The 17566-nt window shown below is 38.2% G+C and overlaps 1 protein-coding gene across 6 annotated transcripts in view; it reads right to left on the bottom strand.

Moving 5' to 3' along the window:
• The window catches only part of Dscam2 (Down syndrome cell adhesion molecule 2), an 83467-nt gene extending 69273 nt beyond the window's left edge, over positions 1–14194 (bottom strand). For 5 of the 6 annotated variants that reach the window (XM_066407004.1, XM_066407020.1, XM_066407029.1 and 2 more), the window contains exon 1: positions 13880–14135. In XM_066407004.1, coding sequence (XP_066263101.1) covers positions 13880–13928 — 49 coding nt within the window. In that variant the 5' untranslated portion in view covers positions 13929–14135. Of the gene's footprint in view, positions 1–13879 lie in introns of all 6 variants that reach the window. The other variant, XM_066407037.1, reaches the window with a different exon arrangement.
• Positions 14195–17566: the final 3372 nt, after the last annotated feature.

Here is a 17566-nt window from a genome sequence, read left to right as displayed (position 1 = left end):
GTTTTTGATTCGAAGGGAACACTTTTTTATTGTATATTCAAACCTTCAAATTCGACTCCCGAAGAGGGGTGGCAGTTACCCCCAAAATTTTTAACGGCAAGGGGTGTCTAGTGATACCTCATTTTAACGGTAATTATACCCTGATGATAACCTCCAAATTTCAAGTCGTTGCAATTATCCTCATTGATATGACAGCTTGTCAAAGTCTGTGAAGAAAAAGTTTTAGTTCATAATTAATTTATCACAATAAGAACTGCGGGTTTCAAAATGAGGGCAGGGAGCCCTGTAAAAGTGAGATATCACTGAATGGTTTTGACGAAGGTGAGTTTTACATCTAATCGTATAATTTATGAATGTTACCACATAACGCCCGAAATGTTATTGTAACGTAAGACAGTGCTTTGAACAAAATTTATTTTATTTTATGGAAGTAAGTGGCAGTCATTTTAAAAATTTAATAAATTCATCAGAAAAGTAATATGAGCACTTTTTTCATTTACTCTCATTTTTTAAGAAAAAAAACTACAAATAAAGAAACGTACCCTTTTAAATTTGAGGGATAAAACTCGCCTTCGTCAAAACGATTAAGTGATATGTCACGTTTAAAGGTCTTCCTATCCTCATTTTGCAGTCTGCAGCTTTTGTGCTTTGTGCTGTTTGCGATAAAATAATTATTATATAATTTGTGATAAATTAATTGCTCACTAAAAGCTTTTTCCATCACAGTCTTTGACAAGCTGTCATATCAACGGGGATAATGGCAGTGACTTCAAACTTGGAAGTTACAATCAAAGTACAACTACAGTTAAAATAAGGTATCACTCGACACCCCTTCTCGTTAAAAATATTGGGGGTAACTGTCACCCTTGTTCAGGGGTGGAAGTTTAAGTGTTGAAAATATAATACAATAAAAAATTACCGTCCTTCAATAAAAAATCGACGGGTTCGAACATTTTCACATTTTCGTTTTAAATACTGAAAATCGAGGTGCAAAATTTTTGTTGGGTCAGTCGGTATGTGATGATTTAGGTGTGGCCGCGATCCAGCTCAAACGATTTTTGCGAACTTACGCAACTTCACAGCACTTCTTCGCTTTCGCCTCAATGTCCTACGGATTTGGACGTTATAACGTCGAAGCAAAACTGACCTATCTTTGGCACCAATCAAAAGGGTCTAGGGGTCCAAGTGCACGTACAAGTCGTGCTTCATGACTCGGCTAACGAGGTATATGAATCCCTTAATTACGCTCTTCTAGGACGATGAATCCTTAATTAGGGAAAAATTTCAAACAAGTGGACGGTTCCGAGCTCTCGCAAGCGTCAATTTTAATTTGAATGTTTCAAAAAGTCCTTTTATTCCTTCGTTTCCCATCTCCCTTAAAATCCCTTTAATCCGTCGCAGCTTCCACGAGCAGAAAAAATCCGTTTTTCATCGTATATACATTTACGATTCCTCTTTTTCGTTAAATTTTTTTTAAATTTCGCCTCCATTGTATCGCGCAGGCCATTGTGGCCCAATTACACATCTCGCCCAGATCAATATCAATCAGATTTGGCCCCTGGAAGAAACGATAAACAAACAAATGATATGCGCATTATTCTGTTTACGAAAGCAGCTGGGATTTGTTCACATTATTTGTTTGCGCTCGTCGGTTTAGTTATGCAAATGCCGCTTGGAAAAATCCTGAATCCCATATTTTCCATAAATATAAACTTCTGGGCAATGCTTGAAGAATTCGCCTTTATTGCCCGTGGCGACGTTCTGTATCCGGCTGCACTTTGGATATCCCCAAAACGCTGTGAGCCCCCCCTCATGCTTCTCTTTTTTGGGAGAAGAATGTCAAGTAATCGTCGCCAAAGGGAATAGAATTACCGGAATGTCTGAAATTGCCAGCACTCCTCGCTGAATGTCAGCTCTTTGTGGCTCAGTTAGAGACATGGATTTTTGCGTGTCGCTAGGACAGCTTTCCGGCAAGGAATTCAATTTCTATTTGTCACGACGACGTAAAACGGCTCTAAATTTTTCAGAGCCGTCCATAACGGTAGAGTTAATGTATCATAATGCGAATATGGTAAAGTTTGCCCGTGCGCTCTCGCCCGTCGAAAGTTTCACTAAAAGTTCACTAAAAGCGGACGAAGTTACTACATAATATTACATTAAAGGCTTTTATTTACTTGGCTGGTTGCTAAATTGGCCGAAATAGGGTTATACGAGGGTGGTTTATCGAGTTAAAGCCGACGTGAGGAGGCACGAGGGGAATTGGTGTTAAGATTTTACGACGTATGCCTTCAAACTTCTGTTCCAACGAGTCAAGGTGTAGGGTGGGTACATTTCTACGTTCATACAGGGTGATTCATTAACAATGGGACAACCGAAAGCTAGATACGCACCTCAAATGGCGACAATTGGAGAAAATGTGCCTTATCTAAAAGTTGATATTTTCGGATATACAGGGTTGCTCATTAGCGTATAAAAGTGCGATATCTCAGTAAACATGAGTTTTAGAAGGTAATAATATTCTGTATCAAAGGTTTTGGTCATTAAGCCATGCCTATTTTAAAATTATTTTCAAATATTCAGGCTCCGTCATAAGTGTGGTGGCACTAAAAAATATTTTTTTTTTAATGGAACCCCCAATTTTTTTTTTGTCATTTTCTAGAACATACTATCTGTCATCTAAAAAAGACATAATTTTACAAATTTTCAATTATCTAACTTAGATATTTTCAGAATAATGGCAAACAAATAAATTAAAATTTTAACTTGCAACACCCTATATATATCGGAAACTATGAACATTCAGATAAGGCACATTTTCTCCAATCGTCACCACTTGACGTGTAGTATCTCCAACTTTCAATTATCATATTGTTAATGAACTGCTCTGTATAGAGAACCTCGGTGACTCTAGAAAACAGAGAATACGAATGCCCTACATATTACTATTTTATTAAATGCTAGTTTTAGTGCTGATTTCAAAAATATAAGGATTTGTTACCTTATCTCTCATCGCTTTCACGCAACTGAATCACTTGTGTTACATAAGGATAGCGTGTAGAAGGAATCACCTGAATGTTACTAGGTAAAAAATGTGAAATTCCGGTGCTTTGCCAATATGACCTACTCTGCTTTTCATTAAAAAAAAGTAAGTTTATGCCACATCTCAAAAATGATGACTGACAGGAGAAATCTGGTTAGCCTATCTTTTTCAGGGCAAAATGATGTACAATATTTATATTTACATAGGTCCTTTAGAACCAATAGTTATACGGCTAAATCGATTAAAAGAAATCGACAAATTTTGGTTTTTGCTAATTATCTAGTAAGCCATGGACTTTTACAAGAAAACAAAAGTGGCTTTAAATTGGTCCCCTAAAATTGCAATTCTTGCCCTATTTAACCGACTTCGTAGCTCTACTAATTTCCGAGATCCCTTCACTAGTCATCGAAAAAAACTGACCCATAGTGTGCCCAAAAAAAGGATGTCGAGCATGGTGATCTCGTAAATAGAAGATGCAAACTTGGTTAGAAGGGAGAAAAGTTGCGCGTTCAACGGTGCATCCAGATCTACAAAATAATCTTTATTTTTTCCCCGACTTATGGTAAGAGATAGACGGAAACTAAATCCACTTTTCCATTGTGTTGTTTTTAGTAAGCTTCAGCATGACGGAGCTTTTTGCCGCACGCGTACGTGTACAGATTTTAGAGCACGCTGATATTTTATTGGAACGATATAAGTCAATCAATTTAACACAAATCCTTCGACTGAACTGCTGATCGAACGACATGAAGCGGAGTCAGGTCAACTGCAATCAGCGTGCGGCAATATGCCACTTTGTGCACTTGTTAGGAAAATAACAATTTTTTACTCATGGCTTATTATCATTATACGGGTCATTATTCTTATAATCGGATTTGTTATAAATTTAAACAGCATGTACGGTGGCTCACGACTTAAATGATGCAGTCCGCATTGGTAAAAACTAACTTGCCTCAGCAGCACAATATTTATTTCAAAAAAACAATATATTAAAATTAAATTAATATTAGTATTTTGAAAGCTTGTAAGTTAATGTTTTACTCAGATGTGCCGCTCTTAGGTAACAATAAATATTTATTGGATTTTACGTACGATTAAAAAATTCATAGCTTAAATGCTGCAGTTAAGAAAAACCGGCGCAATTTTAATTCACGTAATCGGCATTGATTTAGCAATTTTTTCACTTAGTTTGACATTTCAAAGCAATATTTCAATCAATTAAACGAGACCACACACGAAAGGGTCGTCAAACAGTGGTTAGTGAGAGAAACGTAATTCTAATCCACTACAGAGATGGATATAGCCAAAGGGACATAGCCAAAATGGTAAATAGATGTCCATCAACTGTTCAGCACATCATTGAGCATCACCGCAATGAAAATGGAATTGCTAGTAAGTCTCGGGTGGCTTCAAATAAAATAAACAGCTCCACAAAAGTTAGGCATATCAGGATATTTTGGATATTGCTTAGAGCTAGCAAGAGGAATTATTATTATTTTTTTGCAATTCTTGTCAAAAAATAAGTAAAAAATTATTGTTGATGGTGTTTTTAAATTTATTTGAAAAAACCAAAAAAATAATAAAGAATTTTTGCAAAATCGAAAATAATATAAAAATTGCATCTCGACAATTCAGTATGTTGTATGGTCTCTCCTAACGTGTATAACTGCTTCATATCGTCTTGGTATCTTCAATGAGATGGTTTATCTCCTCTTGTGGTAAGTTTCCCCATAACTATGGATGGAGTCCTCGAAACTGTGACATTATTTGGGGGCATAGTCGTTATTCTTCCACATTTCTTTGCAACATGTCCCACACATGTTCAATGGGGTTAAGGTCAGGCGATCTTGACGGAAGCGGTGAATGTCCGATACCTACATTTTAAATCGTATCTATAACGATTGCTACACGATGTGGTAGGGCATTATTGTCCAAAAATCGGTAATTTTCCCCTATAGCAGCTTTAAAATTTAACAGAATGTTGTTGATGATGTCTCCTTTGTTGATTTGTGCATTCATGTTTCTTTCCCGCACGTACAACTCACTTTTCCCACCATAGCAAATTTCGCCCCAGACTATTATTGTGACCTCCTTAAAGAATGCACTTCTTGTATACTGCTTAAGTTTTTTTAGTACGCCATGGTTTGTCCAGACACGAACACTCCGACTATCAGAGTAACGGCCAAATCTGGACTCGTCCGTGAAAAATACAGAACGCCACTCTTCACCCCAATTAATGTGCTCTCTTGCCCACTCTAGTCTTGCGAGTTTATTTCCTTGGGTAAGGGGAATTCTTCTTAAAAGGCGTGTCGAGGCTATGTTTACTGCCTTAAGTCTCCTATGAATTGTTTCTATGGAAATTTGGACTCCTATAGGGTTCGATAGGCTACCGGCCAAATGCCTACATGTTGACAGGATTCTTTTCGCGCAGAAACTGCAATAAGTCGGTCTGGAGCAGCTCTGGTTCTCTTCAGTTGCCTTGTATGCCGTCTTTCTGCGATATTTCCAGTTTGTTGAAACCTTGTTAACAGTCTGGGTATCACCCTTGGAGAAATATGGAACAACTGGTCAACATCCTGTTGTTTCGATTCAACTAGCATACCTATAGCTCTGTTTTGTTTTCCTGAATTTAACTTTCTTCGAACCATTATAAAAATGTTCGAACACCTTTGTACAACCAAGTAAAGTAACAAGAACCACCCAAATGGTATAGTATCCGATATCAATGTTTTGATTAGATTTAAAGAAAAAAAGAAAAAAAGTGAAATAGTAATAGACTTTTTTAATCCACATTATTTGTTATAGTTTTAAGAGCGATATGAAAAAAAATATAGTGTATACGGGGTGTAATATTTAACCTGGAATATCGAAATATCGCATTTTCACCGAACAATTGGATATAAGAAAGCTATGCACAAGATGGTTGCCGCTGTTATTCATAATTGAACAAAAACAGCGCCGTGAAAACGTTTTAACAGAGTGGTTGGCAAAGTTTCGCAGCAATAAAGCCGAGTTTTTGCGTCGATTCATAACTATGAATGAAACGTGGGTCCATCATTTTACACCTGGGACAAAAGAGCAGTTAAAATGATGAACTCAAAAGAGAGAATCGGCTCCAAAAAAGGCGAAAACCGTTTCATCTTCAGGAAAGGTGAAGGCTTCAGTTTTTTTGGGATGCACGTGGGATAATTTTTATTAACTATCTCCCTAAAGGGTAAACAATAAACGGGGAATATCATACAAGTTTATTGCAACGTTTAAGTGAAGAAATTAGGAAAAAGCGACCGCGTTTAGCGAAAAAGAAAGTCTTGTTTCATCACGCTAACGCTCCAGTCTGCACTTCCGTCATCGCGATGGCCAAAATTAATCAACTTGGTTTTGAATTTTATCCTCATTCACCCTATTCGCCAGATTTAGCCCCCTCAGATTATTTTCTATTCCCAAACTTGAAACAATGGCTTGGTGGAAAGAGATTTGCCAATAATGAAGAGATGGAGTTCGAGGTTGATGCCTATTTTGAAACACTCGAAGCTTCTTACTATAAATAGGGTATAGAAGTGATAGAATATCGCTGAGAAAAGTGTATGTATCTCAAAGGAAACTATGCTGAGAAGTAATGTAGTATTTTCCATTTTTTTTCTTTAAGTGTTAGGTGGGGTACTTCTGGGACTATATTCGTATTTTAGTGTTTGAAGTTCGTATAGTTTGTGTAGCAGACCTCTGTGCCAAACACTGTCGAAAACTTTGTTAATGTTCACAAATGGATTTGCTGTTCATTACATCAGACTTTCGGGAATCTGGGATTTTTTTGGTTATAATACAGTTGTTCATTTGACGTAGAAAGTGTAGAAGCGTGGAAGACGTAGAAGGAACTTGTGAGTTTATGGAGTTAGACTTTTGATAACCTTGCTTTTTATTTTATCTTTCCCCGGCGCTGCTAAAATATGAATTTATACACTTTTAAACAGTCACATTTAAAAAGTTTCATTGTGTCGTTTTTTCGAAATAAACATTGTGCCCCTGCGACGAGTCAGATTCCGTTAATATCGGCTGCATCATTTAAGCTGTGCATCACTGTAGCTTTAGAAATAAATTTTACATCCCACACATTAAAAAAACAACCTTGTGTGGCTTTTTAACTATTCCCATTAGTTCCGCGAATAAGTAGGGAGAGCTCGCTTGAGTTACGACACCGAGCAGCTCAACAATGAGAAGTGGGTTGCCTAACGCGTTTGAAAGCAACGCTTCGTATCTGTCAAAGTTTTTCGTGGCTCCCGGATTCCGGAGTTTGCGGAGATATATCGCCTCTCGTTTACGGTAGCTTTTTTAATAATAATGGGGCATAAATTCGTGTTTAGTGCCCTCTGCTGTGCAGGAGTTTTTTAAGCGGCGCCCTGCATAAACAGAGAATCAGATATCCGGTTGGTTGGTAATTCAAGATTATCGTGGTTCTAATTAATCCAGTCATTTGGAGAGATGGTGCGGTGATTGTGCTTTGGGTTAATTAATACCTCCAGTGGCCTCCTCCGGTGATCAGCAGAGAATGTCATAAAAAAAAAGCGACTGGTAGTAGCAGATAGCGGCACACAGTTATATAGAGCTACTACAACCGAATGGAACTCCATATTTTCCCGTCTCTATACCCTTGATTACACCTATTGTGTGAAAAATCCGAGCAAAAATCCCGCGGGTGTGTCTGGAATTCTGTCTCAGTTCCTCGTCTTTGGGGATGAAAATATTTCCTGCAGAGAGATTTAAAGTCTCTTTTTTTGTTCAATAAAGCTCCGAACAAAATTCTCTTTTTGATTATTGTCTCACGCTCTTTGTCTATATGCTCCCTTTAAAAGAGACCAGCACCGCACTGCACTGCCAAAACTCCTTCCATTTTCCCTTCCCGGAGATTAATGGAGTTTGAAGTGGGCATTATGCCTCCGAGCTGGAGGATCGCGTTTCCACATATTTTCGTGATGTCGGCAAATATTCTCGGGTTTGGATTTGTACGTACTTTAGCCCTTATTCAAGTACCTCTGCCGCAACTCGTTTGTTGCGAGGCCGAACTGAGTGGCAGAGATTTTTTCTTTTATTATAATAAAACTTGCCATCGGCTCTGTAGTAATTATGGACCGGATTTGGAAACTCATTATCTGATGCTGACGGAACCGTTTCAAAAGACAGTCTCGTTAAGGAGAAGGAACGGAAAATGATTTTCAAAGCTCCGAGAAACACCAGTTTCTGATTAATTGCAGTTGCGAGCTTGTTTGAAAGTTCGATTGAGACTGGCTGCAAAGCTAGTACCGGCTTGGGTTTTAAAACGAATTAAAGAAGTATAATTAGAGAAGAATTTATGTGAAAAGGCTACGGAACACGATTTACGACCCCCTGTCCTAGATCTAACAATATTTTACCATTGGGAATATGTTCCTTCTACATTTTCGTCTACATTCTAATGCATAATCTTTACATTTTTAAGCGTTCTTTGGGAATTCATTTGAGGTACAGCCAAAATACGTAGCAACCAATATTACGTGACAATTTGACTTACAATATAAGAATCAATTCTCAAACACTTTTTACAAAGTTTCGAAAAATGCTGGCATCAAATGCTAGAAAATGGTATAAAAATGTTTAACCTGAACTCAAATTTTAATTTTACTTTTAAAACACTCCCTGTACATACACAAGACTGCACAACACTGCACTGCATTATATATGTTGGCGCCGAATTAGTGTTTTGAAATTTTAGTCCTATATTCTATTCTAGTTCATAGTATTACTATAACTTGATTATTTCTCATGTGTGAATAATTTCCTTTATTCGGACAACAAAGGTCATCATGCCAAAATAAACGATCGAAAGTCACAATTGTGGAGTGGCGGAGGTGCTGCTTTAATTCGGTTAAAATTTGAGCCTCCCAGCCACGGTGATGCAGCTGATCCATCAGTGTGAGACAAGACGGTTTTATGTACTCAGTTCTTGGAGCCTCAAGGATACAGAATGGTGGAATAATAAATAAAGATAAACCTGGAATGGTAGAATAACAAAAAAGAGAGAATTTTGGTAACTGAAAAATCAAAAAAAAACTTTCTAGATTTGTTTTTGTATCGTGAAACTACTCTCTTGACTGCGTAACTTTTCTCCCATTTAGCTAAGTCACCAGATCCCTACGCTCCTTATCTTGGATTCACTGTAACCTGAACTAACCTGAACTATGATTGTTTTTTTGTTAAGTGTGGAAGGAACACCAACAAATGCCAGTAAGAACTTAAGGAAAATTTGACGAGAACTACGAAATATTTGTTTTTCTTCCAGTAGACAAAATAGTAAATTTTGGTAAAAACTACACGAACAAATTTTCTATAGTGCCTCCTTTCGTACACTGCGGGATTATTGATCAGTACAGCAGGCAAATTTCGTTGTTACACCATTTTCTTGGTCCATTTTTATGTCCAAAATCCGCAGTCCGAACCCCACCCGGCCGCCAATTTTGCCTTTTTACCATAAAGCCTTTATTGTGGCCGGCCTCGGAAATCTACGCTACAAAATACGAGAGTGTTTTATTTCCGAAAAGGACCATTTATCTTTTTCTGGAATCCCGAGAGATTTAGATGTTACGAATGAAGGAGCAACAGAAAACAGATGTATTTTGCCCGAGTTGGGGCTCCACCGTTCGCGCAATTTGATCAAATATTGATAATCATCTTTTTGTGCACCAAACTTATTGCTTTGTTTATTTATAGAAGAACAAGTTAACCCTCACTCGAGAGATTCCAGTAAAGGGGTCGTCAGGACAAATTAACTTTTTAGCCGTCTGCTCCAATCTGACGTAACAAACAACCCCACATTGAATAGAGCCTGCCCGTCAGCACTTTTCAAGCATTCGCGGAAGTTCGAAGTTTCGAAGTTCAATGAATAGGAACGTCGAAGTTTTCGCACGTCGTTCCAATATGTGAGGAATACTAAGCCAATTCGGAGCCACGCCCACCTATCTATGGCTTAATTGATTCGGACCCAAATCCAGATATTTAAACTGCACAGCACATCTACCCGTATGTGCGTCACGGCCTGTTCCCATGACGTCATTGCGTGTGCACCAATGAGAGACAGGTCAATCGAATGCAGATGCAGGCTGCAATTGTGCTCTCCTTCCCCCGACCATTCCCCGGCATCCCCGATTCTCGCTTGTCCTGCTGCCATTTCACGGGTGTGTATTTGTAGTTGTGTCAGGACAGGGGCGTCGAGGGAGAAGCACGATTACCCCCCTTTTTTCCTATGGCACACAAGTATGGTCCGGCATTTAAATGGATGTAGTGATGTGGGGCATAAAGTGAAACAGGACCGATGCTCCGGATCCGGATCCAGTGTCGGAATGGCCAGGACGCGAATTGGGTCATTGGGCCTCCCTCGAACGCCCACCTGCATACAAACATCGATTGCTGGATAATAATTATTTTATCTGAGCCTGGATGGAGCGGTGCGTAGCCAGGCCTGGACGTTTCCAGGAATCGCTTGTTTGGGCTCATTAGCTGGTAAACTACCACCAAGTGTCCTGTTCCCTGCGATCGTCAACCCCGACACACAACAAAGGAGTATCGCTTAACAGGGCACTCGTCTGTGCTGTTTAAGCTCTCTCTCTCGTTGGGGCCCTTTTATAGGGATTCCATTGTCTTATTATTACACGTACGTATACATACTCTCAAGCACACGAAACCCCCTTCGCAATGCGCCATCTGTTATTAAGTGCGGTCACCGAGTCTATCAAGGGTTGAAGGGCTTTCCTGGGTCCGCTTTCAGATGTGCTGAGCAGACGAATTACGTCGAAATTAAAAAGTTTGTAGTGGTGTTTTTGATATTGTGGGGTTCGAGTGCTCCAGATTTCTCATGTAGTACAGGATGATCGCCGTTGCAATGCTTCCCACTGGGATCTTCGAAAGCTAACAGCTGCAAGGTCAGTTAAATGAGGAAATAAACGTAAGCGCCAGATGAAGGGACGCAGCCAAAAACTTCCCTAACTTTGGCTAGCTGTAACATTTCTCTACCGGTCTAGGGTTTTCTGCCGAAGATGGAAAGCGCCCTCCTTGATTTACGCCTCATTGGCGTCAGGTCTTTTTTTGCAATTCCTTCTCGCTGGACACGCTACCAATTTAGCCATGCAACGTTTTAAATTTTTAACCGAGAATTTGGAAAATGTGCGAGACTGTAAAATTTTTTTCCGATGCCGGGTGAATTGTTGGGCCTACATTTCGGAACGTTTTTGATCTTTTTTAATACCCTATGTTGCTATGGAAATATCGTTAATTCATCAAATTCCTCCGGTCCTTTTAATTAAACAATAACAGACACTATCTCAACTGCAAAAAGGGCCTTTTCGAATGGAAATCACTAAACCCAGCAGCGCGCAAAAAGAAGTTCATAATTTATAGTTTTTTTTAACTATAACTGTGCGATAATAATCATTTAGATAAAAAGTCCCATGAAACTAGAAAGATTTATGGTTGAGAAAGAATCAAATAAAAAAACCTCTTTTCTTATTATAGATATTTTAATGAAAAAAGATCTACAAAAGTTCGAAACATGTGTTTACCGGAAATTAACTCACACAGGCCGTTACTTGAATTATATCTCCAACCACCCAATCGTGGTAAAAAAGATATTTGAAAGTACCTATATGATCCATGAAAAACTGTAGTGCAATGCAGAATTTCAATGCCGAAAAGACACACATGAAAAATGTTCCATGTAAAACCAGCTAACTTGGTAGGTTCGTAAATAAATGTGTCCCCAATTTCGAACCGCCTATTATGACACAAAATCAAAATAGACCTGTTACAAACTTTTTATATCATACGTGGCAGGAAATAAATTTAATTTTAGTATGGTTTTTACGCGAGAAAACACACGATGTTTAAAGCTTACAGAGAGAAAACCACAGAACGAAATGAAGGCAAAAAATTTCACATATAAAATCCCTTGCGAATATGTGAAAACGCATATTAGCGAAACCTCTAAATTCTTAAAAAAAGAATTCAAATTAAAAATTTTTTTTAAAACACCAAAACTACATTAAAAATAGAGAATTTCATAAGTCAAATATATACCTTTGATAATAGCCGCAGAATTAAATAGAACGAGTCTTGCTTCGTTTCTAAGGAACCATTATCAAAGAAGCGGAAAATGAAAGGAAGTATTAATAAAAAATGGAGTGTGGCCTCTTGTTTAGTAAACATGGTAACACTTGCACTGCTAACACTGTACACGGGGTCAACATCGCCATACGAAAAGAAACTAAACGCTAACAAAAATCAGTTAGAGTGATTACCAACACAGATAATTAAATTAAAAAAAAAAAGTTTAATTAAGTAAAACAGATAAATGTAAATCGCTTATTTGAAATCAATTGTTTCGTTTAGTCACAACATTTAGTTAACTGTATAATCAAAGATTTGGTTAAACGTTAATTTTCGTTTTTCTAATAATTTTTCTTAGTTTCTGTGCACCACCTTGATAAAATGTGTCACCAAAACATTAATAAGGATTTTTTTGTCCGTATCTTTAGTAAAAGGTGAATGTAATTCTTACTTAATTTTAACTAAAAATAGTGTGCAATTCCACCGCTTCAACAACGCTATTTATGTGCGAGGCACTATTCCCGAATAAAAGAAAACATGTACAACAAAAGAATTTATAGGATTTCCAGAAAATTCATTTTTATTGAAAAATGTAAACAGTTTCAATGAGCGTTTCAGTTAAAAAGGTGCAATGACTGTAATTCGCGCTATTTTGAGAAAGGGACGTGTCCCAAGAGATTCAGTAATTTTAGATATTAAAATACCAGTTTCGATATCTTTGTTTTAAGATAGGAGATAGAGGGAAACGTTACAAAAGATAGATTGCAGTCGGTAAGGAAATGCATTTTCGTAGATCAAAATAAAGAAATTCGAAAAACGCTAGGGAAGTCTTTCGACCATTTGTTTAGCTTTATCTATGACATAAATCCAACTTAAAAAGCTCTTCCACAAATCAAAACCCATTATTCCGAAACTTCTCACAGAAAAGTACACTATTTGTTAGTCACCATTAGCTTTTAGCTTGAATGTGAGTGTAATCTGAATTTGACAGAAATAACGTATCTCTTGGTGAATAAAAATGATTCTCGCTTGCTCTTTCCACGTACAAGATTACTTATAGAACGGCCTGAACCCCCCTTTTTGCTCGAGTATCTGATTCAAGCTAAAAGAAAACCAGGCAAATTAGTTCTTTTGTAGCGAAAAAACAGGAGTTAGCAGGGGGTCATTCAAGTTAATTTGAAGATGTGATTCAAACTCGATTCGCAATGAAAAGAAAGTTCAAGGCGAAATGGCTTTAATTAACAAAAGAGGAAAGGTTAGTTTTGGACGCCGCGGGAGCAATTTGTAGAGTAATTCCGTATTACGCACAAAATGGCGAAGGTGAAAATAAATATGTTTTTTTCGCCGTTTTCTCTGCATTCAAGTTAATCAAATTATACCCCACTTGTATTCGTATTAAATTAAGTTTACTTTAGTAATCCCTAACCCGCCATTAAGTTGTTGTGTCCACATCACGCCATTTTGGGAGCTATATTTCTTTACCTCCGTCATTCCGACGATTAGCATTTTGTTGTCACCCACTGTTGAAGGGGAAATTGCAAATAAAATTCAATGGTTTTGAGACCAAGTTGCCATGGTGCTCAAGATTCTGATCCTAGTTTAACATATGAAGCCAACACCATTACTAATAGATCAACCACAGTGTTGAAACTCAAATTGAAACTTACCACGAAAGATAACTCTATTACAAGACAACAAAAACCGAAAACTCACCTGATGTCAACGTAAGAAAGCCCGCCAAATACAACCGCAACACCGACATCTCGCGGGAACGTCAATAAACTATGAAATTCTCAACTCTTACGGGTATAAACGGGGCCTATCTATCCTAAAGTCTCCATTGACACAGGGTGCCGCCAGGCCAGAGCGCCCTGTAACACTTCCTTGGTACAGGGGGGTTAAAAGTTCGACATGGTCCGGGGGTGGGTTCGAGCCCGAACGGGAAGCGGATGAAGACTGACGGCCGTTCGGGGATGCTGCGAGCGCGCGCCGCTGTTGATGCCGGGAGGGAGGCTTAGGGGAGACGCTCCATCCCTCCCAGTTTTACTCTGAATTTTGGTCCCTCTTAAATATACTGCCCAACACGCATGTTTTACAGTTGTTGGGCATGACGCCATTTTGGGAGGCAACAACTTTATCTTCGTCTTTTTTACGAGGAAAGTAGGGATGTGATATATCGTTGAAAAGGAAATCTAATACTTAGTTCAATGAGCTTTGAACCCTACAAAAAAACATATGCAGACGGAGTAGATATAGGGTGTTGTAAATCTGAGAACCACTGTGGAAATCTTGGAAACTGTAAGAGATACAAGTCGGTCAAATTTCTAGGTACTTCTAAGGACCGCGACAGCTGTGATGGAAACCTTAGGAACCCAGCAACAACATTTTAAAATATTTGATCTTTAAATTCGCTAACATTTGAGTTTACTTAGACCAGCAATAAGATTGTCTCATAATCAACAAGCCTTGATAGGTACGGTGCAATTTTTCGAAACTCCAAGTGCAGCATTTGGCTAGTTCAGAAATATTAAAACCTCCTGGAAAAACAGACATAGCGTGCGTGAACCTTGTGGAGCTCCAAAATTGCAAGTGAAGTAGCCAAACATCTTCAGGGAATTTGAAAATTCTTTGGGAACTCATGTGCAACCGCACATATGGGCACATTGCCTTGAAAATTCTAAACATTAAACACTCCCTAGACCACGAAAATTACCTGAAAAACACTGAAAATTCTTACGTTATGATGAACCTTTCCATAGCTTTCCCGGTTGCCCGGAAAGTGTTCAATATGATATCTTCCAGGGCAGTATTTATTGGACAGAAGATCTCTTAAGTAGGGCAGTGTATCTAGGCCCCCATCAACCCCTTCGTGTTGCCGGGGGGTGGTTATTAGGTAGGCGCTGGATTTTTACGCTTACTTGATACGCTGCCCAACGTTTTTTCATCTCAGGTACGCCGATGGAGGTCGAGGGAGGGGAAAAAACGTGCAAAAAATGTCTTTAATTAGCGGCAGAGGGTGTTACGATTTGAGGGTAATTGGGGAAAAATTGCGGTCTCCGGATCAATACGTCAAACGAAGAGCTGCAACTTCATTTGACTCGATTGAAATTTTTTGCTTTTTTCTGACGTCTGTATACTTCGAAGAAGTGTCTTAAATTAAAAAAGTTCTGTAATAGGGAATTCGCTTGCGTCTGAGAAAAGTGTTTTAAAGGCAACAAAGAAATGCTGTTTGGAAGTTTAAATATTGAAGAGAACTTGCATTCTTCTGCAACAAGAAAACTTAAGCAATTCTTATTTCGGGCAGTAATAACTAAGTTCCTGTAGCACCACATCTAATAGGCATTGTATACATAACAATTTTATTATCCCCATCCCTATATACTCCCCTAATAAAGGATGAGTGATGAGGCATCGTGTTTGGCCTATTTTTTCCACGTCAGCCACGATATTGTGTTACAAGATCTCATTTTTCTTTAATAAACCCCCAGAACGAGGAAGCTTTATTCTAATTAACTAAGGAATATTATAAGCGGCACGCAAAAAGGTGGTCTACGAGTTATTTCCCCCCCATTTTCCCCACGGAAACAAAAACATTATTCCTGGGCCCGCCGAAAGCTCGATCTCGAAACTTTCGCCATATCCTTCTGCTAAAAGGCCCGAGCTTTTGTAGTACTTTTATTTAAAAACTTTTCATTCAGTCCCAGCACGAAAGTTTCCCTTCTAGGGTGGTTAATAAAAATTATTACTTTCAGTCCAACAGATGGTCCAGATGTCAAGAAAAATGCTTTTTGTTTTCCGTCTTTTATTAGGACTAGTGATAATTAGCTCAGGCTGTTGTAAGATACAGGGTGCAGATGTTGTAATAAACAGATGTGGAAAAAATTCAAGCCCGAGAAAGTTTCTAAAATTTTAGCATAACACGGTTCGGAAAAGTTCTTTTTTTTTCACAAATGGACAATCGCGTCGAAAAGTTAAGCTTCAGTTTGACCATTCGTCGTTGAGATTTTTTTGATTGCCATGAAAAAATGCTTTATGGCAAAAAAAAATATTTCACTGAAAAGTAGAGCACAAAAAGTAGAACAACTTATGAGTCATTGTCACCAAACCTTCAGCTCGTAAAACTGTATTTGTCCATTTCTGCAGTGATTTCAAGGTGACGTACCAGCTTTGAAAACCCATGGAGTGTCCAGAAGTTGATGTGTTCAGTGCTCTACGAATTCGTTTGTTATTTCATACTCGTTTAAATATAATGGAGAAAACTGATATTTCAAGCATACTTGAGTTCAATAACCAAAGGTACATCCAGTGGAAATTCCAAATTACAGCGCACTCAAGGAGAAGGGTATCTGTGAAATTCCATGTGGTACTGTCCCCAAATCAAAACTTGATATATCAGAAGAGTTGCACACAAAGTTCAAGAAAGATGAATAAATGATGCAACATCACGGTTCTTTTAGGTGACCGCGAAATATCGACAATCGATGGACCTATTGATAAAATCTATAGTAAATTCTGACATCCACATCACTGCAACTAATGAAAAATAAGTAAAAATTAATCGCGGCTATGTTGAGAAGATCAATCGAGACACGCAAAGGGGTGGTGCAACACCATCACGTATTCGTTCTTTGATGTAACCAGGAAATGCCGACAATTGATGGGACTGTTGATTACGTCTATGGTAGATTCTTCCATCCACATCACTGCAACTACATAATGAAAAATAAATGAAAATTAACAATCTATGGGACTGTTGATTAAGTCTATGACAGATTCTTCCATCTACATCACTGCAACTGCATAATGAAAAATAAATGAATATTAATCGAAACTATATTACAGACATCGATCCAGGCAAATGTTGCAACACCATCGCGTATACGTTCTTTGATGGGACGGCTCGATGTTACAAATAATGATACGGAATATACAGGTGTGATTTTAAAACAATATCTGTACTAAATATATTGATAAGTTACTATTATAGAAAGCATAGCACCACACATTCCGGGACAAACCGGTAGTGCAGAGCGTGACGATCACACAATAGAAGAAAGTGCCACATCAATGCTGTATGCTGCAAATGCCTCATATTGGATTAATGTGCATTTAACAATAACTAATTTGCTGTTCAATATGCAAGAATGAATATGCAGCTCTGAAAAATACCGCTAGTCTTTCAGAACGTAAAAAGAATCAAATTCCCACTCCATTTTTATCCGCACCCTCAACTAGCCTGATTATCACTTGAAGTTATGTTCTATCGATACACAGATGGGTTTCGTCGATAGGCAATCGACCTAATTTCGAGTATGATAACTAATGATAATTAGTACAGGAAACATCTGAATGTCGTCGATTAATTCGTTGACCAAAAAGCAACAGACCATCAATGCATTA

This window comes from Euwallacea similis, chromosome 1 (genome assembly GCF_039881205.1).
Source record: "Euwallacea similis isolate ESF13 chromosome 1, ESF131.1, whole genome shotgun sequence".
Classification (NCBI taxonomy): Eukaryota; Metazoa; Arthropoda; class Insecta; order Coleoptera; family Curculionidae; genus Euwallacea; species Euwallacea similis.
Note: the sequence above shows the minus strand (reverse complement) of the source record. Positions and strands in the feature narration are given on the sequence as shown.